This window comes from Oncorhynchus clarkii, chromosome 6 (assembly GCF_045791955.1).
Source record: "Oncorhynchus clarkii lewisi isolate Uvic-CL-2024 chromosome 6, UVic_Ocla_1.0, whole genome shotgun sequence".
NCBI lineage: Eukaryota > Metazoa > Chordata > Actinopteri > Salmoniformes > Salmonidae > Oncorhynchus > Oncorhynchus clarkii.
In genome coordinates, this window is record NC_092152.1 from 21,069,255 (window position 1) to 21,095,029 (window position 25,775).

General features: G+C 45.4%; 1 protein-coding gene across 1 annotated transcript; it reads left to right on the top strand.

Moving 5' to 3' along the window:
• Positions 1-2,526: 2,526 nt before the first annotated feature.
• On the top strand, positions 2,527-23,867 carry LOC139411954 (ADAMTS-like 2). Its single transcript, XM_071158720.1, has 18 exons — positions 2,527-2,628; positions 3,093-3,235; positions 3,329-3,404; positions 4,475-4,577; positions 4,694-4,839; positions 5,025-5,148; positions 5,452-5,532; positions 5,983-6,158; positions 6,468-6,786; positions 13,679-13,997; positions 20,543-20,646; positions 20,730-20,856; positions 21,177-21,390; positions 21,726-21,881; positions 22,024-22,194; positions 22,407-22,583; positions 23,149-23,293; positions 23,746-23,867. The coding sequence occupies exons 1-18, from the start codon at positions 2,527-2,529 to the stop codon at positions 23,865-23,867; spliced, it is 2,805 nt and encodes a 934-aa protein (XP_071014821.1).
• The last annotated feature ends 1,908 nt before the right edge of the window (positions 23,868-25,775 follow it).

Here is a 25,775-nt window from a genome sequence, read left to right on the forward strand (position 1 = left end):
CTTAAGCTAGCTAGTGACACAAAGTTTACCTGGTAAAGGAGAAATCCCCACCAGCTGCTCTGAGGATGGTAGGCTCAGCTGTTTGAAAGTGCCTCAGTGTGAAGGAGAAGGATTTGGTAGCTAGACCATTACTCACAAAGAACACATCAATTATGGTTATGGTCACTGAGGAAAAACAATGCACACAGAATGAGGCATGGAACAAACTACTTGAAGGCACTCTGGCACAAAGGTGGCGGAGTCCCCAACGTGGTTATTAGAAACAATGTCTAAAGTGTCACTCATTCCACAAAGACAGACCACATGCACTCTCTCTCCACTCCAAAACATGAGTGACCTCTACTTAACTTCTCTCAGCCTCTATGTGTCTGTCTGCCTGCGCTCCTCTCTCTGCACTTGGTGTAAGCAGAGCGAGGTTGAGGACTCGTGGAGAGCAGCGGACAATTGAGTTGGATCAACATACCTTTTCCACTTCACATATGAACGTGAGAAGGCTTGCTAAAGAAAGGATCAAAAAGGATGAGTCTGCCTGGGCCTTCCATCCAGACAAGACAGCCCTGGTCGGAGTAGCCCCAGCTCCCCACAGCCTCCCCAGGGACTGTCCGCTATCTGTCTGCTGCCAATGAAGGAAAAACACCCCTCCTCCCCTCTGTCCCCCTGAGGCCCACTGCTCAGGGGATGCTGGGGGTGTGGCAATGGGGAGACACACAGGGCTGTGTTTACTCTTCTCTGTGGCCCTGGGACGCCTTGTGAGGAGGAAGGCCTGTTTCACGGGCGACAGACTGAGGGGTCTGTGAGAGACTGCGTTGTCTGTGTGGGGAGAGAGAGAGTGAGTGTGTGTTTGGCAGCTGGATGTACTCCAGCTGTGTCTGGGAGGATAATGAACTCCAGGTGTTCCAGTGGGTAGTTTAAGACACCTGTCACCAATACATAGTGCCAGAAAAAGCCAGACTGCAAACAGGGCTAGACGATCTGTTTGCTTATTTTAAGAAGCCTACCTAAGTGGAGCTGTGGGCCTGATGAGGAGGAGAGACGGGACAGGGGGATGTGCAAGGGGGCCTTTCCTAGAATCGGAGCGTGACTGGATGTTTATGTCACTGGTGTGTGTGTGCTTGCATGAATGTATGTGAGTGTGTGTTTGAATGTGTGTGTGTTTGTGTTACCTTACAGTAAGCACCTGGGCTAGCCGGTGCATTTACACTGAGGTGGAGGAAACAAAGGCCTACCTGTGTGGAAGCCTAGGCCTTGAGTCAGGAAACTTACCTTAGTCAATCCAGCACTGAGACTTGTTTAATTTTTACATGCTGCTTTCATGGTCCAATCCTGTCTCCAATACCTGTGCTCACTCAACAGCCTGCCTGTGTCACCACCTGACTATCTCAAGGTTTTATCCAAGTATACAGTGATTGCCAGTGCACTAAAATGTTTCAAGACATTTACGTTGAAGCCCACATGGGTCTGACATGAATATGTTTCCTCTGAAACACCTGTAAGTGCTCTAATTTGGTCTGTTTAACACATTTGCATGGATAGTCGACCCCTGATATATGTGACAGCTAAAGACTGTTATAAAAGCGTGTTTTATACCGCAGCATACGGATATCTGGAGTAAGTAAAAATGTTGTGTTTGAATTGGGACTGGTGAACTTCTGTGAACAGAGTTTGCTCTTATCTTATAGTGCATCAGTACATCACGGTGGCAAGCTTCCTGCCATCCAGGACCAATATACTAGGAGGTGTCAAAGACTCCAGTCACCCAAGTCATAGACTGTTCTCTCTGCTACCACACGGCAAGTGGTACCGGAGCACCAAGTCTAGGTCCAAAAGGCTCCTTAACAGCTTCTACCCCCAAGCCATAAAACTGCTGAACAATTCATCAAATGGCCACCCAGACTACATTTACATTGACACCCACCTTTGTTTTTACACTGCTGCTACTCGCTGTTTATTATCGATGCAAAGTCACTTTACCCCTACCTACATGTACAAATTACACTGACTAACCTGTGTCCCCGCACATTGACTCTGTATCGGTACACCCCCTGTATATAGCCTCGTTATTGTTATTTTATTGTGTCACTTTTAAAATATATTTTTTTACTTGAGTTTATTTAGTAAATATTTTCTTAACTCTATTTTCTTAAAACTGCATTGTTGGTTAAGGGCTTGTAAGAAAGCATTTCACGGTAAGGTCTACACCCATTGTATTCGGTGCATGTGACAAATAACGATTTGAATTGATTGTGCCCTTGTTAAGAGTCGACTGTATCAGATATACCAAGTGTTTATTGAGGATGTCTTTCGAAATCAAAGTGTTTTCCCACTCTGTTTGTCAGTACCTGATGTAGGATCTTAATTTGAGCCAGTCTTATAACTTTAGAAGCCTTTTTAAAACTCACATGCATGTTAAATGTTCTCCTGCAACAGGGTGATCAAATTAAGATCTTATATCTGTAGTTAATGTTTATGGGTGTGAGTCTTCAGCTCTTACTCTTCTGTCCCATCTGTATATTTTCTCTTGTCAGGATGCGGATCTGGTCGTGGGAACAATGTGGGGAGACTAGCCTGGTGCTACTGGGGTTCCTCACCCTGGGATTGTCTGTAGGGGACCTCTCAACCAGGGGACAGGTACGCTCTCCATCTCTCTCTTACTTTGTCTATGCATATGAGGACCCATCTCTGGCCTCTCGCGCGCACACACACACACACACACACACACACACACACACACACACACACACACACACACACACACACACACACACACACACACACACACACACACACACACACACACACCTCTATCACTGACCTAATATCAGTCCGTCAGTCACAATGTTTGTTTGTCTTTCTTTCACTCTGTTTTTCTCTATTTGCCAGTTGCTCACGCACACACTCTTGGGTGCTGTGTTCTCCTATAAAAACCCACAGCTGTTTTCTCTCACTCCTTTTCCAAGGAGAGCACAGTAGATATCATTTGTCTCCACTTCACTCAGATTGTCAGAGTGGCTAAACATGCTTATAATTAGTTACACTGTGTGTACAGGGCCCTGTTCTGCTGTTGTTCTCTAAGGGTGCTGTGTTGTGTCTAGGAGGATGGGGCAGCCTCCAACAGTCTGGAGGATGAGCTGGAGTCCACCACATACTGGTGGGGGGAGTGGGCCAAGTGGACCGCCTGCACGCGTACCTGTGGAGGTGGGGTCATGTCCCAGGAGAGGCACTGTCTCAAACAGAGGTCTGTCCACTGAAATAAATATTATATTCTAACCTGTTATTTTAGCACATTCATTTAGCACATGTATTAAATGTATGTATTTTCTATCCAAAGAAAGAAAGCAGTCGCTGGTAGAGACAACATGACCTGCACTGGCACTTCGAAAAAATACCTCCTCTGTAACACCAAGGTTAGCATGCATCTAGTACTGCCACCCCTTTTCCTGTCATTAGCAAAATGTATGTTGACACAATACCCCACAACCCAAAGTATATGATGCAGTAGTTAGCACAGCTCTTTTTCTTATCAAATGAGATACAAATAGCTTAATGGGGGAATCTGCAGGTATTACATACATTTCTGGACTTATTAAGTAATGATATGTACCCACTGATTTTTGAAGAATAAGGTGAGACCTAGATACAGACACAGGAGGCAGATGGTTGGAGTCTTACAATGTTTATTAATCCAAAAAGGGGTAGGCAAGAGAATGGTTGTGTACAGGCAAAAGGTCAAAACCAGCTCAGTGTCCAATAGGTACTGAAGGGCAGGTAGATTGAAGGTCAGGGCAGGCAGGATGATCAGGAAGGTGGGAAAGTAGTCCAGAGTCAGGCAGTGGTCAAAACCGGGAAGACAAGCAAAAGACAATAGAAAAGGAGTACGGGGAAAAACACACTGGTTAACTTGACTAAACATACAAGACGACCTGGCACAGAGAGACAGGAAACACAGGGATAAATACACTGGGGAAAATAAGCGACACCTGGAGGGGGTGGAGACAATCACAGGGACAGGTGGAACAGATCAGGGCGTGACACTTAGAAATGCTTCAGGAGCTTTGTTCAACTGCAGTACCAATCAGAACCCCAAATATAACATTGTTTAACTCCAATGTTTGTAAACAAAGTAAATGTAAACAAACACTGTCAGCCTATAGCCTCAAAACATGATTAAAACTATAATCTATGAATATAGTCTATGAATTTGAGTGGTTACATTTTTCCAGACCCATCCCTCAGCCTTTTACTGAAACAGTGGAGGGGAACCCCCTTTGTTATTGTTTCAACAGCAGATTGCCCCTTTACGGTTTAGTGCTGTGGCCATAAACCCTGGTCCTGAAGAGCAAAAGGGTGAACAGGCTTTTGTTCCAGAGTTGCCACACCCTGTCACACCCTTTTATTACATATTGTAAAACCATTATAAAATAGAAAACACATGGAACAGACAGAAAAGTGTGTCTATATTTTCTGTCTTGTGCAGGACTGCCCTTCCTCTGGGAGAAGCTTCAGGGAAGAGCAGTGCTGGTCGTTCAACTCACAGGTCTACAATGGCAGGAACTACCACTGGAAACCCCTGTATCCGGGTAAAACAACCATATTAAACCCACTCAACTCTGTCATTCCCTCCTGTGTGACCTGTCCTCGAGGCTCGTTATTACACTGTTAACGCTGACCTTTGTGTCCATCCATCCATCCACAGATGACTATGTCCATATCTCCAGTAACCCATGTGACCTGCACTGCACCACAGCCGACGGCCAGAGACAGCTGATGGTTCCTGCCCGAGACGGAACATCCTGCAAGTACAGCAACTACAGAGGGGTCTGTGTGGACGGCAGATGTGAGGTTAGGGAGCGCTTGTTTCTTCATCTGCCGAGGAAATGGCTTTGCATATTCTGTGAGAATGGCCGAAAGGCTTATTTTTCTGGTCACATGATAAAAGTGTATCAATACTTCTTCAACTGGCTTTGCATGTGCTGAAATGATTCAAGAAGATAATGATCCTGTTTGTGTTAACATCATTTCTGCAGCCAATCGGGTGTGATGGAGTGCTCTTCTCGCCCAATACACTGGATACGTGTGGAGTGTGTCAGGGGGATGGCAGCAGCTGCAGCAGGGTCAATGGAAACTTCCGCCGCGAGGCCACCAGTTTGGGTACGAGTGTGTTCAACCTCAACCACAGACTCAGATAGATTGGGTGTGTGGGTGGGTGGATGTGTGGGCAAGGATAGAGGGTACTGATGGAGGAGATATGGCTCTACATCTATTCCAAATCTTGAACACACCTATCAGGGACAAGCCCCCCAAATATGTCACTGAAAGATAACTACAGACAGTTCAGAGCTGAATCTGACAACAAGGTCTATGTGATTCTTAAGCTGACTCCTCTGATATCCAGGCTATTTAGTTGCAGGTAAAATGTAGTCATCATAATGTTTCCTGTTTCCTGTCTCCAAGGTTACTCCTTTATCACAACAATCCCTGAGGGTTCCTGGGACATCCAGATCATTGAGAGGAAGAAGTCAGCTGATGTTTTGGGTGGGTACTTCCTTTTTATCCTGCTCCCTATGCCATGTATACAAACATTTCTAATGTCTCCTGTTGGTACGGTGTGATGTCATTAGGATCCATATAATTTAATGACAAGAAGAAGGTGTAAAACATTTTATTCAAGATTTTCAGCAAATACAAAGGATATTTTCTCTCCCGCAATGGGATAACCATTAATATTGATAGTGGGACAGTGGGAAGTTACTAAAGTACATTAATCAACTGAAATTAATCAGATCATCTATATACTTTAATTTCCTTTGTGATCTCTTGAAATGACTTTATTGTATTAATTTATGGTCATGTATGGGGAGTAGAAATTCCAGTTTACAGTGAACATCAAAGATTTGACCTTTCCATAGAGTCAACCAACCGGTCCTCCTCCAATGGTTCTCCATCCCCTCAATGAGACTATGTTCTATCCTATCTCCCACACAGCTGTGACTGATCAGGCGGGGAACTTCTTTTTCAATGGAAACTACAAGGTGGACAGCCCCCAGAACTTCCATGCAGCGGGTACCGTCTTCAAGTACCGGCGGCCCATGGATGTGTATGAGACGGGAATCGAGTACATCGTAGCCAAAGGGCCCATCAACCAGGCCATCAATGTTCTGGTATTGTATCCTGCTGAGGTCTGCTCTGCTCCCTCCCCTCGCCGAGCAGCCAGTGCCTCTGGGTAATCTCTAATTTAGAAATAGTGAACACGTATCCAGTAACTTGTAGGTGCAGGGTACAAAATCCCACGTAATTTCAACGGAAAAATAATATGTGATGACGTTTAATCAACGTGGAAGACTGATTGGATTTGCAAAAAGTCATCAACGTCAGGGAATTGCTTCCTTTATATGTGCAATTGACTGAGTTTGGTAGGAGAGAGCAGGAGGGAATGGTTAGCTCTCTGGTGCTATTTTGTCTCCTCATAGGTGTGGAACCAGAATGGTCGTATCCCTTACATTACGTACGAGTACACCGTCCTACGGGAGTCCCTGTCCCCCATCCCTCAACCCCCTGTCTACACCGGCCCCAACAGCACCACCCCTGGGGTTTCCGTGGAGATGGGCAGTATGGTGGCCCCCAACGAGAGCATGTATGACAAGGCGATACCTGAGCCTCAGCAGAACCGTTTGTTGAAGAAGGGGGCCGAGATGGCAGGGGCCGAGGGCCAGGAGACCAATGAGGTGTATGAGGAGACAGCAGCCATTGACTGTGACCAGGACAGCCCAACCCTTCCACAATACACAGGTAACAGCAATAACTAGAAACCAATATACCAATACAATAACTTAGAGAGAGAGAGAGAGAAGAGAGAAAACAACACTGTGCTGCTGATGCGGGCCCCCAACGCTCAGGACTATGTGCTATCGCTATCTGTAGCTGATGTGAGTAAGTTATTTAAGCATTTTAACCCTCGCAAGGCTGCCGGGCCATACGGCATCCCAATCCGTGTCCTCAGAGCAAGTGCAGACCAGCTGACTGTTTACGGACATATTCAATCTCTCCATAACCCAGCCTGTTGTCCCCACTTGCTTCAAGATGTCCACCATTGTTCCTGTAACAAGAAAGTGATGGTAACTGAGCTGAATGACTATCGCCCCGTAGTGCTCACTTCTTTCATCATGAAATGCTTTGAGAGGCTAGTTAAGGAGAGGCTAGTCATATCACTTCCACCTTACCCCACACCCTAGACCCATTGCAATTTGCATATCGCAGCAACTCATCCATGGACTACGCAATTGCCATTGCACTACACACTGCCCCATCCCACCTGAACAAGATAAATACCTATGGAAGAATGCTGTTCATCGATTACAGCTCAGTTTTCAACACCATAGTGCCCTCCAAGCTCATCACTAAGCTCAGGGCCATGGGTCTGAACGCCTCCCTGTGCAACTGGGTCCTGGACTTCCTGACAAGCTGACCCCAAGTGGTGAAGGTAGGCAACAACAACTCTGACACGCTGATCCTCAACATGTGGGCCCCGCAGGGGTGCATGCTCAGCCCCCTCCTGTACTCCCTGTTCACCCATGACCGCGTGGCCTCGCACATCTCCAACTCAATCATCAAGTTTCCTGACGACACAACAGTGGTAGGTCTGATTACCAACAACGACGAGACAGTCCACAGGGAGGAAGTAAGAGCCCTGTCGGAGTGGTACCAGGAAAATAACCACTCCCTCAACGCCAACAAAACAAAGGAGCTGATCGTGAACTACAGGAGACAGCAGAGAGAGCACGACCCCATTCACATCGACGGGGCCTCATCGGAGAGGGTCAAAAGCTTCAAGTTCCTTGGCATGCACATCACTGACAACCTGAAATGGTCCATTCACACAAACAGGTGCAACAGCGCCTCTCAAGCCCAGGAGGCTGAAGGAATTATGCCCCTAAGAAACTTAGGGAAACTTTATTCTTTAATCAGCACAACCATTTTCAGCTGTGCTAACATAATTGCAAAAGCGTTTTCTAATGATCAATTAGCCTTTTAAAGATATTCCATAAAAAATCTGCCGTTTCCAGCTACAATAATCCTTTACAACATTTTTTAAACATTTTTATTTTATTTCACCTTTATTTAACCAGGTAGGCTAGTTGAGAACAAGTTCTCATTTACAACTGCGACCTGGTCAAGATAAAGCAAAGCAGTTCAACACATACAACAACACAGAGTTACACATGGAGTAAAACAAACATACAGTCAATAATACAGTAGAAAAATAAGTCTATATACAATGTGAGCAAATGAGGTGAGATAAGGGAGGTAAAGGCAAAAAAAGGCCATGGTGGTGAAGTAAATACAATATAGCAAGTAAAACACTGGAATGGTAGATTTGCAATGGAAGAATGTGCAAGGTAGAGATAGAAATAATGGGGTGCAAAGGAGCAAAATAAATAAATACAGTAGGGGGAGAGGTAGTTGTTTGGGCTAAGTTATAGATGGGCGGCTGAAGGAATTATGCCCCTAAGAAACTTAGGGAAACTTTATTCTTTAATCAGGTGCAGTAATATGTGAACTGCTCTGACAGCTGGTGCTTAAAGCTAGTGAGGGAGATAAGTGTTTCCAGTTTCAGAGATTTTTGTAGTTCGTTCCAGCCATTGGCAGCAGAGAACTGGAAGGAGAGAGAGAACTGGAAGGAGAGACGGCCAAAGGAAGAATTGGTTTTGGGGGTGACCAGAGAGATATACCTGCTGGAGCACGTGCTACAGGTGGGTGCTGCTATGGTGACCAGCAAGCGGAGATAAGGGGGGACTTTACCTAGCAGGGTCTTGTAGATGACCTGGGGCCAGTGGGTTTGGCGACGAGTATGAAGCGAGGGCCAGCCAACGAGAGTGTACAGGTCGCAGTGGTGGGTAGTACATGGGGCTTTGGTGACAAAACGGATGGCACTGTGATAGACTTCATCCAATTTATTGAGTAGGGTATTGGAGGTTATTTTGTAAATGACATTGCCGAAGTTGAGGATCGGTAGGATGGTCAGTTTTACAAGGGTATGTTTGGCAGCATGAGTGAAGGATGCTTTGTAGGGGTCCAGATTTTGCAGCTCTTTCAGAACATCAGCTGACTGGATTTGGGAGAAGGAGAAATGGGGGAGGCTTGGGCGAGTTGCTGTGGGGGATGCAGTGCTGTTGACTGAGGTAGGGGTAGCCAGGTGGAAAGCATGGCCAGCCGTAGAAAAATGCTTATTGAAATTCTCAATTATAGTGGATTTATCGGTGGTGACAGTGTTTCCTATCCTCAGTGCAGTGGGCAGCTGGGAGGAGGTGTTCTTATTCTCCATGGACTTTACAGTGTCCCAGAACTTTTTTGAGTTTGTGTTGCAGGAAGCAAATTTCTGCTTGAAAAGGCTAGCCTTGGTTTTTCTAACTGCCTGTGTATATTGGTTTCTAGCTTCCCTGAAAAGTTGCATATGACGGGGGCTGTTTGATGCTAATGCAGAACGCCATAGGATGTTTTTGTGTTGGTTAAGGGCAATCAGGTCTGGAGAGAACCAAGGGCTATATCTGTTCCTGGTTCTAAATTTCTTGAATGGGGCATGCTTATTTAAGATGGTGAGGAAGGCATTTTTTTAAATAACCAGGTATCCTCTACTGACGGGATGAGGTCAATATCCTTCCAGGATACCTGGGCCAGGTCGATTAGAAAGGCCTGCTCGCTGAAGTGCTTCAGGGAGCGTTTGATAGTGATGAGTGGAGGTCGTTTGACCGCTGACCCATGACGGATGCAGGCAATGAGGCAGGGATTGCTGAGATCTTGGTTGAAAACAGCAGAGGTGTATTTAGAGGGCAAGTTGGTTAGGATGATATCTATGAGGGTGCCAGTGTTTATGGCTTTGGGGTGGTAGGTACCTGGTAGGTTCATTGATAATTTGTGTGAGATTGAGGGCATCAAGCTTAGATTGTAGGATGGCTGGGGTGTTAAGCATGTTCCAGTTTAGGTCACCTAGCAGCACGAGCTCTGAAGATAGATGGGAGGCAATCAGTTCACATATGGTGTCCAGAGCTGGGGGCAGAGGGTGGTCTATAGCAGGCGGCAACGGTGAGAGACTTGTTTTTAGAGTGGTGGATTTTTAAAAGTAGAAGTTAAAATTGTTTGGGTACAGACCTGGATAGTAGGACAGAACTCTACAGGCTATCTCTGCAGTAGATTGCAACACCGCCTCCTTTGGCCGTTCTATGTTGTTTGAAAATGTTGTAGTTAGGGAGGAAGATTTCAGAATTTTTGGTGGTCTTCCTAAACCAGGATTCTGACACGGCTAGAACATCCGGGTTGGCAGAGTGTGCTAAAGCAGTGAATAAAACAAACTTAGGGAGGAGGCTTATAATGTTAACATGCATGAAACCAAGGCTATTACGGTTACAGATGTCATCAAAAGAGAGCGCCTGGGGAATAGGCACTGCAGGGCATGGATTCACCTCTACATCACCAGAGGAACAGAGGAGGAGTAGGATAAGGGTACGGCTAAAAGCTATGAGAATTGGTCGTCTAGAACGTCTGGAAGAGAGAGTAAAAGGAGGTTTCTGGGGGTGATAAAATAGCTTCAAGGTATAATGCACAGACAAAGGTATGGTAGGATGTGAATACAGTGGAGGTAAACCTAGGTATTGAGTGATGATGAGAGAGATATTGTCTCTAGAAACATAATTGAAACCAGGTGATGTCATCGCATGTGTGGGTGGTGGAACTGAAAGGTTGGGTAAGGTATAATGAGCAGGGCTAGAGGCTCTACAGTGAAATAAACCAATAAACACTAACCAGAACAGCAATGGACAAGGCATATTTACATTAAGGAGAGGCATGCTTAGTAGAGTGATCATAAGGTTCCAGTTAGTAATGAGGTTGGTTGGGGTAACGGCGATTCAGACAGCTAGCCGGGCCATCGGTAGCAAGCTAGCATAGAATGGAGGTCTGTTTTTAGCCACCTCATGCGTTTCCGTCGGGAGATTAGTGGGGTTTCGTGTGGTAGAGGGGATCAATCCAATTGGCAAATAGATATAGTTATAGTGACCCAAAATTATTATTCACAGACGTACATACAAAGATGAGCTAGGATCGATGGAAACTTCAGGGAGCCCTGGAATTTTCTCCTTTTTAAAAATGGCTGCATCACAAACATGAGTGGTAATAGGTGCAGGCCTGCCTGCTACCTGCCTGCAGCAAGGTCTCAGACAGCCCCTCTACTCGGACTGTGTGACAGTTCTGCAGGGAGTTTGGCCACTGGGTGAGACTGACACGGAACCCAAACCGTCTGCGCGTGGTCATGCATACATTTATTTTGTCCCCCTACACCAAACACGATCACGACACGCAGGCTTGCTGTTGCTAGCTAATTTGTCCTGGGATATAAACATTAGGTTTTTATTTTACCTGAAATGCACAAGGTCCTCTACTCCGACAATTAATCCATACATACAATCCATCGTTTCTAGTCATCTCTCCTCCTTCCAGGCTTTTTCATCGTTTAACTTATATGGTGATTGGCATCTAAACTTTCATAGTATTACCACGACAACCGGCAATAGTTCATCTTTCAATCACCCACGTGGGTATAACCAATGAGGAGATGACACGTGGGTACCTGCTTCTTTAAACCAATGAGGAGATGGGAGAGGCAGGACTTGCAGCGCGATCTGCGTCAGAAATAGACTTCTATTTTAGCCCTTGGCAACGCAGACGCACGTTGACGCGCGCGAGCAGTGTGGGTGCAATAATTGAATACCGCGAGTGGTGTAGTCAGGGTATGAGGCCCTCTCTACTACCGTTAGGAATGTGCAGAAAGGCTTTGTGTGTTGTTTTGTTGTTGTGTACAAACTGCACATAAAATGTCTCTTTACATACTCTATAAAAAGCACCAGGAGTTCTTCTTGACCACCTGACCAGGAAACACCTCTTGTTCATCTTAGTAAACTCAGCATAAAAAGAAACGTCCTCTCACTGTCAACTGCGTTTATATTCAGTAAACTTAACATGTGGAAATATTTGTATGAACATAACAAGATTCAATATCTGAGACATAAACTGAACAAGTTCCACAGACATGTGACTAACAGAAATGGAATAATGTGTCCCTGAACAAGGGGGGCAAAATCAAAAGTAACAGCCAGTATCTGGTGTGGCCACCAGCTGCATTAAGTACTGCAGTGCATCTCCTCCTCATGGACTGCACCAGATTTGCCAGTTCTTGCTGTGAGATGTTACCCCACTCTTCCACCAAGAAACCTGCAAGTTCCCTGTCATTTCTGGGGGGAATGGCCCTAGCCCTCATCCCTCCGATCCAACAGGTCCCAGACGTGCTCAATGGGGATTGAGATCCGGGCTCTTTGCTGGCCATGGCAGAACACTGACATTCCTGTCACACACAGAAAAATGAGTATGGCTGGTGGCATTGTCATGCTGGAGGGTCATGTCAGGATGAGCCTGCAGGAAGTGTACCACATGAGGGAGGAGGATGTTTTCCCTGTAACGCACAGCGTTGAGATTGCATGAAATGACAACAAGCTCAGTCCGATAATGCTGTGACACACTGCCCCAAACCATGACGGAGCCTCCACCTCAAAAATCGATCCCACTCCAGAGTACAGGCCTCGGTGTAACGCTCATTCCTTCGACGATAAACGCGAATCCGACCATGACCCCTGGTGAAACAAAACCGCAACTCGTCAGTGAAGAGCACTTTTTGCCAGTCCTGTCTGGTCCAGCGATGGTGGGTTTGTGCCCATAGGTGACGTTGTTGCCGGTGATGTCTGGTGAGGACCACCCTTACAACAGGCCTACAAGCTCTCAGTCCAGCCTCTCTCAGCCTATTGCGGACAGTCTGAGCACTGATGGAGGGATTGTGCATTCCTGGTGTAACTCAGGCACTTGTTGTTGCCATCCTGTACCTGTCCCGCAGGTGTGATGTTCGGATGTACCGATCCTGTGCAGGTGTTGTTACACGTGGTCTGCCACTGCGAGGACGATCAGCTGTCCGTCCTGTTTCCCTGTAGCTCTGTCTTAGGCGCTCTCGCCGATCCAACAGGTCCCAGACGTGCTCAATGGGATTGAGATCATGGCTCTTCGCTGGCCATGGCAGAACACTGACATTCCTGACTTGCAGGAAATAACGCACAGAGCAAGCAGACACGTGGTCTGCCACTGTGTGAATGATCAGCAGTCCGCCCTGTCTCCCTGTAGCACTGTCTTAGGTGTCTTACAGTACAGAAATTGTAATTTATTGCCCTGGCCACATCTGCAGTCCTCATGCCTCCTTGCAGCATGCCTAAGGTACATTCACACAGATGAGCAGGGACCCTGGGCATCTTTTTTTGGTGTTTTTCAGAGTCAGTAGAAAGGACTCTTTAGTGTCATAAGTTTTCATAACTGTGACCTTAATTGCCAACCGTCTGTAAGCTGTTAGTGTCTCAACGACCGTTCCACAGTGGCATGTTCATTAATTGTTTATGGTTCATTGAACAAGCATGGGAAACACTGTTTAAACCCTTTACAATGAAGATCTGTGAAGTTATTTCAATTTTTACTAATTATCTTTGAAAGACAGTGTCCTGAAAAAGGAACGTTTCTTTTTTTGCTGAGTATATAAGGCTTTCTCCCACTTTAATAATTTCTCTAACTTTCCTCTCCTTTCCTGCCACCCCAACAGATGGCAACAGCAGTCACACAAGCAGTGTAGCAGTCCCTGCCCCGGCAGCCAGCAGGCCTTTAGAGGAGGTGCCAGACCCAGAGAACCTCATCTGGAGAGTCTTGCTGGGCGAGCGGATTGGTCCAGATGTGGGAGAGGGACTGTTCTCGTCAGAGGTGGGGCCATTGGAGGTAGACCATAGCAGTGTGAAGTTCCCCCTCAAAAGCTCACTGGGGGAGTTCAGTCTGGCCCGGCGGAGGAATGATTCTGGAGACCTGCTGTTCCCCAACAGGACGTTGCTGACAGGGATGAGGAGCAACAACCGTACCAACAGAACCAGGTAGAGTACGGAGAGATCCACACAATGAGCAGAAGTAAATAGGCACATATCGTTATAGTTATAGCAGATATAGTTGAAAAGGAAAACCCAACGCTGAGCCAATGTTGGCCCAACATCAGCTTGTTATCAGGTATAGGAACCCATCCAAAAAAAGCACTTCAGAATCCCATCTGATCTTCCTCTTCCATCTACCATACACTACCTCTCTTCACTAAGGGATGCTGCTCCTGAGGAGTTAGAGTGAACACTACTCTCTCTAAGTGAGGACCAGAGTGAGTCATTTCAAGGTCCTGAGCAGAGGGGCATTTAAAAGTGATGTATAGTCTTGCCAGGGACAAGGGACTGTGCTACTGGCTGGGCTGGCTAGTGGAATGGAATGTGCTCCATGCTGGCTTCTGGACCGATCCAATGCTAGCTTCTTTTTTCCTTCTGAGACATCCCAAGAATCGCATGGAGAGGAGACAGCTAAAGCTCAGAGCTGGCCGGGATTGCATTCCATCATATTTATAATTCATGTTGGCTTCCCTGCGCTGTGTCCAAACACCGCTTTGCCAGTTCTTCTGCCAGTGCCCCATAAAACACATCACATGACCCGCCCTGTCTTCCCCTGCACTGGGGAGAAGAACGGATTGGACGAGGACAAGGATAGGAGGTGGAGGAGGAGGAGGAAGGGAGTAGAGGAAGTGAAGGACAAGTAGGAGAGGAGGGGGACAGATTATTTGAACATACACAGAAACTTTGAATCATACTTCACCGGCATATCTCAGTGTAACTGTGACTAATTTCTGCACATTTCTCCCAGAGGTGAATACAGTCTGACAGTATGTTTCTTCCCAGTCATATTTTTCACTTCGCTGCAAATACCTAGAATTATTTGTTTAAATGAAAGACTGTATCCATTTTTCTCTTCTTCCCTGCCTCCTCCTCTTTCTTTTCCACAACCAAACACTTCCTCCTTTTCCTCATCCTCTTCTTCATGCTCTTCCTCCTCTCCACCTACACCTTCTCATTCTCCTCCTACCTCCCTCTCCTGGTCCCACTTTTCCTCTAAACATCTCAGCTCTGGTTATAAAAAACAGCCAGTGATATTTTTTTAAATTTATTTTATTAGGATCTCCATTAGCTGTTGCAAAAGCAACAGCTACTCTTCCTGGGATCCACACAAAACATGAAACATGAGATAATACAGAACATTAGTAGACATGGACAGAATTACATCAGTAAAAAAATTGTAAAACGCACAGGTAGCCTACAATACCAATACATACACACAAACTATCGAGGTCAAATAGGGAAGAGGCATTGTGCCCTGAGGTGTTGCTTTATCTGTTTGTTGAAACCAGATTTGCTGTTCATTTGAGAAATGAGATGGAATGGAGTTCCATGCAATAACTCTATAAAATACTGTACACTTTCTTGAATTTGTTCTGGATTTGGGGACTGTGAAAAGACCCCTGGTGACATGTCTGGTGGTGTAAGTGTGTGTGTCAGACCTTTGTGTAAGTTGACTATGCAACAATTTGGGATTTTCAACACATGAATATTTCTTATAAATAGAAGAAGTGATGCAATCAGTCTCTCCTCAACTCTTAGCCAAGAGGGACTGGCATGCATAGTATTTATATCAGCCCTCTTATTACAATTGTAATGGTCATCGTTGCATGAGGAAGGATCAGAGCGTGTTACGTGTTGCAGAACACTAAACAGAAAATAACTACCCACAAAAACCATGTGGGAAACAGCTACCTAAGTATGGTTCCCAATCAGAGACAATGATAGACAGCTGTCCCTGATTGAGAACCATACCCAGCCAAAACAAAGAAATACAAAACATAGAAAAATGAACATAGAATGCCCACCCAAATCACACCCTGACCAAACCAAAATAGAGACATAAAAAGCTCTCTAAGGTCAGGGCGTGACAACAATGAAGAGCAAGACGTACCGCTCTGTTCTTGGCCAGCTGCAGCTTAACTAGGTCTTTCCTTGCAGCACTTGACCACACGACTGGACAATAATCAAGATATGACTAAACTAGAGCCTACAGGACTTGCTTTTTGGAATGCGGGGTCAAAAAAGCAGATCATCTCTATATTACGGACAGACCTCTCCCCATCTTTACAACCATTGAATCTAAATGTTTTGACCATGACAGTTTACATTCTAAGGTAACGTCAAGTAATTTAGTCTCTTGTACTTGTTCAACAGCCACACCATTCATTACTAGATTCAGCTGAGGTCTAGAACATAGGGAATTATTTGTACCAAATACAATGCTCTTAGTTTTAGAGATGTTTAGGACCATTTCATTACTGGCCACCCATTACAAAACAGACTGCAACTCTTTGTTAAGGGTTTCAGAGACTTCATTAGCTGTGGTTGCTGATGCTTATATGGTTGAATCATCAGCATACATGGACACACATGCTTTGTTTAATGCCAGTGGCAGGTCGTTTGTAAAAATAGAAAAGAGTAGCGTGCCTAGAGAGCTGCCCTGCGTTACACCACACTTTACATGTTTGACAATAGAGAAGCTTCCATTAAAGAAAACCTGTTGAGTTCTATTAGATAGATAGCTCTGAATCCATGATATGGCAGAGGTTGAAAACCCATAAAACATACGTTTTTTCAACAACAGGTTATGGTCAATAATATTAAAGGCTGCACTGAAATCTAACAGTACAGCTCCCACAATTTTCTTATTATCAATTTCTTTCAACCAATCATCAGTCATTTGTGTCAGTGCAGTACATGTTGAGTGCCCATCTCTATAAGTCTGTGGTTGATTTGTTTACAAAGAAATAGCATTGTATTTGGTCATACACAATTCTTTCCAACAATTTGTTAAGAGCTGTCAGCAAGCTGGTAGGTCTGCTGTTTAAACCAGTAAATTCTGCTTTACTACTCTTGGGTAGCGGAATTACTTTGGATTCCCTCCAGGCCTGAGGACAAATATATTCCTCGAGGCTCAGATTAAAGATATGACTGATAGCAGTGGCTATAGAGTCAGCTACCATCCTCTGTAGTTTTCCATCTAAGTTGTCAATGCCAGGACGTTTGTCATTATTGATCGTTAACAATCATTTTCCCACCTCTCCCACACTAACTTTACAAAATTCAAACTTGCAATGCTTTTCTTTCATTATTTGTTTTTTTATGAATGAATATGATGGCTCACTGTTCGCTGTTGGCATTACCTGCCTAAGTTTTCCCACTTTGCCAATGAAGTAATCATTAAAATAATTGGCAACATCAAATGGTTTTGTGATGAATAAGCCATCTGATTTGATAAAAGATGGAGTTGAATTTGTCTTTCTGCCCATCATTTCATTTAAAGTACACCAGATGTTTTCCATCATTCTTTGTATCATTGATCTTGGCTTTATAATACAGTTTCTTTTTTCTTTTGTTGAGTTTAGTCACATCATTTATCAATTTGCAGCAAGTCAGATGTGCAGCCAGACTTATTAGCCACTCCTTTTGCCTCATCTCTTTCAACCATTCAGTTTTTCAATTCCTCATCAATCCATGGAGCCTTAACAGTTCAAACAGTCAGTTTCTTAACAGGTGCATGTTTATCAATAATTGGAAGAAGCAATTTCATAAATTCATCAAGTGCCGCATCTGGATGCTCCTTATTAATCACATCAGACCAACAAATATTCTTAACATCATCCACATAAAATCTTTTGTATGATCTCTTATACACTATTTTAGGCCCAGCTTTGGAACTTTGGCCTTCCTGGATATAGCCACAATATTGTGCTCACTGCATCCAATGGGTAAGGATACAGCTTTAGAACAAAGTTCTACAGTATTAGTAGAAATGTGATGGATACATGTGGATAATCTTGTCTCTGTAGTGTACGTAAACACCCTGGTAGGTTGATTAATAACCTGAACCAGATTACAGGCACTGGTGAGAAGCTTCCTCTTGAGCAGACAGCTTGATGAAAACCAGTCAATATTCAGATCCCCAAGAAAGTAGTTTACATCACATACACTATCAAGCATTTCACACATATTATTAAGATACTGACTGTTACCACTTGGTCGCCTATAGCAACACCCCAAAAGAAAAGGCTTTAGATGTGCCAAGTGAACCTGCAACCACAACACTTGACATAAGATCTTCTCCAAAACTTTACAGGGGATATGGCTCTGAATATATACAGCAACACGCCCCCTCAATAGCTTTTCTGTCTCTTCTATAGATGTTGTATCCTTGTATTGCTACTGCTGTATCAACAAATGATTAATCTAAGTGAGTCTCAGAAATATGTCTTAATGTTATCTGATGTTAACAAGTTATTGATTTCATTAACACTATTTCTAAGGCTACATAAATTAATATGGGCTATTTTTCAGCACTTTCCTGGGTAGCTTATCAGAGATAGACATAATATGGAAAAGAGCATATAAAGCAATAGCAAAAAATATATACATTCAGCAGCCCATTAATCAATTGACATGTGTGTGTGTGTGTGTGTGTGTGTGTGTGTGTGTGTGTGTGTGTGTGTGTGTGTGTGTGTGTGTGTGTGTGTGTGTGTGTGTGTGTGTGTGTGTGTGTGTGTGTGTGTGTGTGTGTGTGTGTGTGTGTGCTGCGGGGTTGAAGCTAGGAACCCATAGGCTTGGCTCTCATCCCTTCCAGGCTTCTGGGAAGGAGGGTGGACTGTCAAAGCGGATGTAAGCAATGTCCCTACGTGCTCTGGCAGCTTTCATGGCTGGGATAAGTTCTTTCCTCTTCTGGCGCACAGCTTCAGGATAGTCCTCGTTGAGGAAGATATACGTTCCTCTCAAGTTCTTGGCTCTTTCCAGAACAGATACCTTGTCCTTGCTTTAAAAAAAAAATTGTACCCCTTTTTTCTCCCCAATTTCGTGGTAGCCAATTGTTGTAGTAGCTACTATCTTGTCTCATTGCTACAACTCCCGTACGGGCTCGGGAGAGACGAAGGCTGAATGTCATGCGTCCTCCGATACACAACCCAACCAGCCGTACTGCTTCTTAACACAGCACGCATCCAACCCGGAAGCCAGCCGCACCAATGTGTCGGAGGCTACACCGTGCAACCTTGGCTAGCGCGCACTGCGCCCGGCCCGCCACAAGAGTCGCTGGTGCGCGATGAGACAAGAAGATCCCTACCGACCAATCCCTCCCTAACCCAGACGACGCTAGGCCAATTGTGCGTCGCCCCACGGACCTCCCGGTCGCGGCCGGTTACGACAGAGCCTGGGCGCGAACCCAGGGACTCTGATGACACAGCTGGCGCTGCAGTACAGCGCCCTTAACCACTGCTCTTCTCCTGTTTCAACTCATTGAGCTGATCCTGGGAGAACTGCAAACTGTTCTTCAGGTCCTTGACCTCTCTGGTCAGGTCGTCCATTCTTTTATTAGTTGAATCGACCAGTATTTGGACAAAACACAAAGCTATTTTCTAGTTGTTTTAACAACTGCTTGTAAAACTATTTTTGTTTGTTTAAAAGATCCTTCACCTGTGATAGACACCACTGTCCTCAATGGTATTCCCTCCGGCTTTGGTCTTTGTCATAGTAGCTAGCAACGTAGGTTACGCTGTTACTTTTCACAGTTCCAGACAGGGCAGGTCACAGGGAAGATTGAACACAACAAACAGCAAGGATCTAGACAGCCACAAACCCGGCACAACCCGCAGTCCCAGCCACAATGGCTAACCGCGTCGCAGGCTGCGTTCAAGCCCTCAAGAAACTCCCATAGCTTGATAGGCAGCTAACTAGCAGCTAGGCTAACTGCTACGCCAAATAGCTCCTCAGACCCGGCCTTGTTGAGCAGGATCACTGGACAAAGAGAAGCAGTTCCAGCAACTGATGCCAAATGCGTCGCGGATCCAACTAAAAAGTTACCTAGCTACTAAGAAACTTTCAAAACAACAAACCGAGCTCTCTGGATTGGACACAGCAGTTCCAGTACACGTATGACAAGAATGTCACTTTTATGTGAATGTATAAAAAACAGAATGTCGCTGGTTGTTATGATTTTGATGTTGAGGTTAATCAGCCGTAGCACTGATGCAGCAATGTGTGTGTGGAAGAGAGAGCTGGGGTTCAGTGGGTTCACTGTGAAGGCATGGTTATGTCGTGTTTTACAGGACTAATTGTTTGAGACCTTGTTGTCATGTCATGTTTGACAGGACAAATCATCTGAGACCTTGTTGTCTTGTCGTGTTTGACAGGACTAATCGCCTGAGAGGTTGCTGTAATGTTGTGTTTGACAGGACTAATCGTCTGAGACCTTGTTGTAATGTCGTGTTTGACAGGACTAATCGCCTGAGAGGTTGCTGTAATGTTGTGTTTGACAGGACTAATCGTCTGAGACCTTGTTGTAATGTCGTGTTTGACAGGACTAATCGCCTGGGACGTTGCTGTAATGCTGTGTTTGACAGGACCAATCACCTGAGACCTTGTTGTCATGTTGTGTTTGACATAACCATTCATGTGAGACCTTGTTGTCATGTTGTGTTTGACATAACCATTCGTGTGAGACCTTGTTGTCATGTTGTGTTTGACAGGACCATTCAGAGGTTCCTGCAGAAGAACTTCAAGCTGAGCCCTGCAGACATGTACCGCTGGAAACTGTCTTCTCAGGAACCCTGCACCTCCACCTGCTCTATAGGTAGACACACACACACACGTATATGGATAACTTATGACATTTTCAGTTATTCCTTAGTTTGCCTGTAATAATTTCCGCTGCAGGAGTGTCAAAGTCCTTTGCCATGTGTGTGCGCTACGATGGAGCTGAGGTAGATGACATGCAGTGTGACAATATGACCCGACCTGAGCCTGTTCATGACTTCTGCATTGGGAGGGAGTGCCAGCCCAGGTATGCACCAGAAAATAACACACTTACCAGAAAATAACACACTTTCAGCTTGATTCATTTGGTCAGTCTATGTCATGGAAAGAGCAGCTGTTCTTAATGTTTTATATACTCAGTATATAAGGACTGTTTACCAGTTGGACGATGTGGCAATCAAAGTTCATTGAGAACAATGTTTGTCTCTTTTCCACACTTAACCAGGAACTATAAACTGGTGTTGGCCACTACCATACCATTTACAGTTATAATATTTGATTTAATTGACTTCAGAAGATCACTAACTATACCTGAACTCTACTCTGTGTGCATTCCCTCACCCTCAGGTGGGAGGCCAGCAGTTGGAGTGAATGTTCTCGTACTTGTGGTGAGGGCTTCCAGTTCCGTCTGGTGCGCTGCTGGAAGATGCTGTCCCCCGGGCTGGACAGCTCTGTGTACAGTGATCTCTGCACCGTGGCAGAACTGGAGAGGCCCCTGGAGCGCCGTGCCTGTAAGAGCCCCACCTGTGGCCCCCAATGGGAGGTGGCCGAGTGGACTGAGGTGGGTGGAGCTATACTGTGGAAGTTAACGGTGGGACAGGGGTTGTGTGTGTGTGTGTGTGTGTGTGTGTGTGTGTGTGTGTGTGTGTGTGTGTGTGTGTGTGTGTGTGTGTGTGTGTGTGTGTGTGTGTGTGTGTGTGTGTGTGTGTGTGTGTGTGTGTGTGTGTGTGTGTGTGTGTGTGTGTGTGTGTGTGTGTGTGTGGTTTACATTACAGGAATTACTGCGTGGGAACACTATAGTAAGTACATTGTTGCATCCTACTTACAACTGTTTGGGCAGCTGTAGATGATATTAAAAGTGAGTCTGTCCTGTGCCCTCTCCTCTCTCCTGTCCAGTGTCCAGCCAAGTGTGGCCACAGGGCCCAGGTGACCCGGGAGGTCAGGTGTTCAGACGAAACCAAGTTATGTGATCCCCCGACCCGCCCCCCTAACATTAAGAACTGCACAGGCTCGCCCTGCGAACGCCAGTGGACTGTGTCAGAGTGGGGGCCAGTGAGTACACTACTTTCACTACACTACTCTATCTCGTTGGTACATTGATTACGGATAGGAATAGTGATTGCACTGACTGTAAGTTGCTCTTGATCACTAATGCTTTTGCTGTGTCATTCCTGTTAACCTTTGACCTCTGCAGTGCTCGGGGTTGTGCGGCCAGGGGAAGATGGTACGCCACGTGTACTGTAAGACACCAGAGGGCCGTGTGGTGCCTGAATCTCAGTGCTCTCCGGAGAATAAGCCCCTGGCCATCCATCCCTGTGGGGAGAAGGACTGTGCCCCACACTGGCTCACTCAGGACTGGGAGAGGGTAAGGCAACTGGGTCCTTCTGTTGATGTTCTATTAATGCTCTGTTGGTGTTCTATTTATGTTTTATTGATGGTCTGTTGATATTATGATGAGCATTTTGACAATGTTTACCTGATGTTCTCTTGATGTTTCATGTATGTTCTCTTGATGTTTTGTTTATGTTCTCTTGGTTAGAGATTCCTTAGCTGAAAGCAGTCTTATTTTCCTCTCAGTGTAACACGACATGTGGCCGCGGTGTGAAGCGGAGGATCGTGCAATGCGCCGGCATCACCGCTGGGAAGTTTCAGACCCATGACAACGAGGACTGTGGTGCCAGTGAGAGGCCAGAGGACGAGAACACCTGCTTTGAGAGGCCCTGTTTCAAGTGGTACACCACACCCTGGTCTGAGGTGAGATACCATTTCAACCATGACATTGTATCTGAAAACATAATGACATGAGCAATACATTGTATTTACACACCTCACATATACAGTGTCCTATCAAATCACAACCGTGAGCAGTGCTGCTGTGTTCAATCCTCAGTGCACTACGATATGTGGTGTGTTCATTCCTCAGTGCACTAAGATGTGTGGTGTGTTCATTCCTCAGTGCACTAAGATGTGTGGTGTGTTCATTCCTCAGTGCACTAAGATGTGTGGTGTGTTCATTCCTCAGTGCACTAAGATGTGTGGTGTGTTCATTCCTCAGTGCACTAAGATGTGTGGTGTGTTCATTCCTCAGTGCACTAAGATGTGTGGTGTGTTCATTCCTCAGTGCACTAAGATGTGTGGTGTGTTCATTCCTCAGTGCACTAAGATGTGTGGTGTGTTCATTCCTCAGTGCACTAAGATGTGTGGTGTGTTCATTCCTCAGTGCACTAAGATGTGTGGTGTGTTCATTCCTCAGTGCACTTAGATGTGTGGTGTGTTCATTCCTCAGTGCACTAAGATGTGTGGTGTGTTCATTCCTCAGTGCACTAAGATGTGTGGTGTGGGTGTTAGGATGAGAGATGTAAAGTGCTACCAGGCTAGGGAGATCGTGAGAGGGTGTGACTCCCTGACCAAGCCTGTGGCCAAGCAGACCTGCGCCCTGCAACCCTGTCCCACTGAACCCCCAGGTATGTAAGCAATGGCATGGTCCCAAATAGATATGTTTGTGCTGTCTTCCAACACCAATGACCATAGGAGTTGGCAAGACAGCACAAACAGATCTGAGATCAGGCTATACAAGCAGCACATAACCCCAGCCTCTGGCAACTTTAGGAGAGTTACAGTAGCTTATGTCTAGTCACAGGCAAAAGTAGACCGGAGAACATGGCATCGTCAAAGCACTTGTTTTTAATTCTATTATTTGCAGTACTTTTTTGCTTTTCACAACTGAGATAATTATTAGTGTGGGCAAGCACCTCTTTCTTTCATAACAGCCCAAAGTCTTGAGCGTTTAGATTATGGAGGTAACAAGGCAGATTGATTGATTAATTGATAGATTTGTCATTACAGTATTTTCTGATTGTGATGAGGCTACTTTTTCCATATGACTGAACATATCATAAATGTCTCTGTCATGCAGATGAGAGCTGTCAGGACCGACCCACCACCAACTGCTCTCTAGCTCTGAAGGTGAACCTGTGCAGTCACTGGTACTACAGCAAGGCCTGCTGCCATTCCTGCAGGGCCCAGCACACCTCTTAGTATTGCCTGACACCCCCAAAGCCTTTCCCCCATAGTAGGCTACTCTACTTCACCACAGTAAGTTACTCTACTACACCACACTAGGCTACTCTACTACACTACAGTAGACTACTCTACAGTAAGTTACTCTACTACACCACACTAGGCTACTCTACTACACCACACTAGGCTACTCTACTACACTACAGTAGACTACTATACAGTAAGTTACTCTACTACACCACACTAGGCTACTCTACTACACTACAGTAGACTACTCTACAGTAAATTACTCTACTACACCACAGTAGGTTACTCTACTTCACCACAGTACGTACCCCACAGTAAGTTACTCTACTACACCACAGTAGGCTACCCTACTTTACCACAGTAAGTTACTCTACTACACCACAGTAGGCTACTCTACTACACCACACTAGGCTATTTTACTACACCACAGTAGGGCTACTCTACTACACCACAGTAGGCTACTCTACTACACCACAGTAGGTTACTCTACTACACCACACTAGGCTACTCTACTGCACCCCAGTAGGCTACTCTACTACACCACAGTAGGCTACTCTACTACACCACACTAGACTACTCTGCTACACCACACTAGGCTACTCTACTACACCACACTAGGCTACTCTATTACACCATGCTAGGCTACTCTACTACACCACAGTAGGCTACTCTACTGCACCACACTAGGCTACTCTACTACACCACACTAGGCTACTCTATTACACCACACTAGGCTACTCTATTACACCACACTAGGCTACTCTATTACACCACACTAGGCTACTCTATTACACCACACTAGGCTACTCTACTACACCACAGTAGGCTACTCTACTACACCACACTAGGCTACTCTACTACACCACACTAGGCTACTCTACTACACCACACTAGGCTACTCTACTACACCACACTAGGCTACTCTACTACACCACACTAGGCTACTCTACTACACCACAGTAGGCTACTCTATTACACTACACTAGGCTACTCTACTACACCACACTAGGCTACTCTACTACACCACACTAGGCTATTTTACTACACCACAGTAGGGCTACTCTACTACACCACAGTAGGCTACTCTACTACACCACAGTAGGTTACTCTACTACACCACACTAGGCTACTCTACTGCACCCCAGTAGGCTACTCTACTCTACCACAGTAGGCTACTCTACTACACCACACTAGACTACTCTGCTACACCACACTAGGCTACTCTACTACACCACACTAGGCTACTCTATTACACCATGCTAGGCTACTCTACTACACCACAGTAGGCTACTCTACTGCACCACACTAGGCTACTCTACTACACCACACTATGCTACTCTATTACACCACACTAGGCTACTCTATTACACCACACTAGGCTACTCTACTACACCACAGTAGGCTACTCTACTACACCACACTAGGCTACTCTACTACACCACACTAGGCTACTCTACTACACCACACTAGGCTACTCTACTACACCACACTAGGCTACTCTACTACACCACACTAGGCTACTCTACTACACCACACTAGGCTACTCTACTACACCACAGTAGGCTACTCTATTACACTACACTAGGCTACTCTACTACACTACAGTAGACTACTCTACTACACCACACTAGGCTACTCTACTACACCACAGTAGGCTACTCTACTACTACCACAGTAGGCTACTCTACTACACCACACTAGGCTACTCTACTACACCACACTAGGCTACTAGGCTACTACACCACACTAGGCTACTCTACTACACCACACTAGGCTACTCTACTACACCACACTAGGCTACTCTACTACACCACACTAGGCTACTCTACTACACCACAGTAGGCTACTCTATTACACTACACTAGGCTACTCTACTACACCACACTAGGCTACTCTACT

Coding starts and splice junctions, on each gene's coding strand:
- LOC139411954 (XM_071158720.1), top strand. CDS start 2,527: ATGCGGATCTGGTCGTGGGAACAATGTGGGGAGACTAGCCTGGTGCTA. Junction 4,578..4,693: donor CTGGAAACCCCTGTATCCGG/GTAAAACAACCA, acceptor ATCCATCCACAG/ATGACTATGTCCATATCTCC. Junction 13,998..20,542: donor AACCGTACCAACAGAACCAG/GTAGAGTACGGA, acceptor TGTGTTTGACAG/GACCATTCAGAGGTTCCTGC.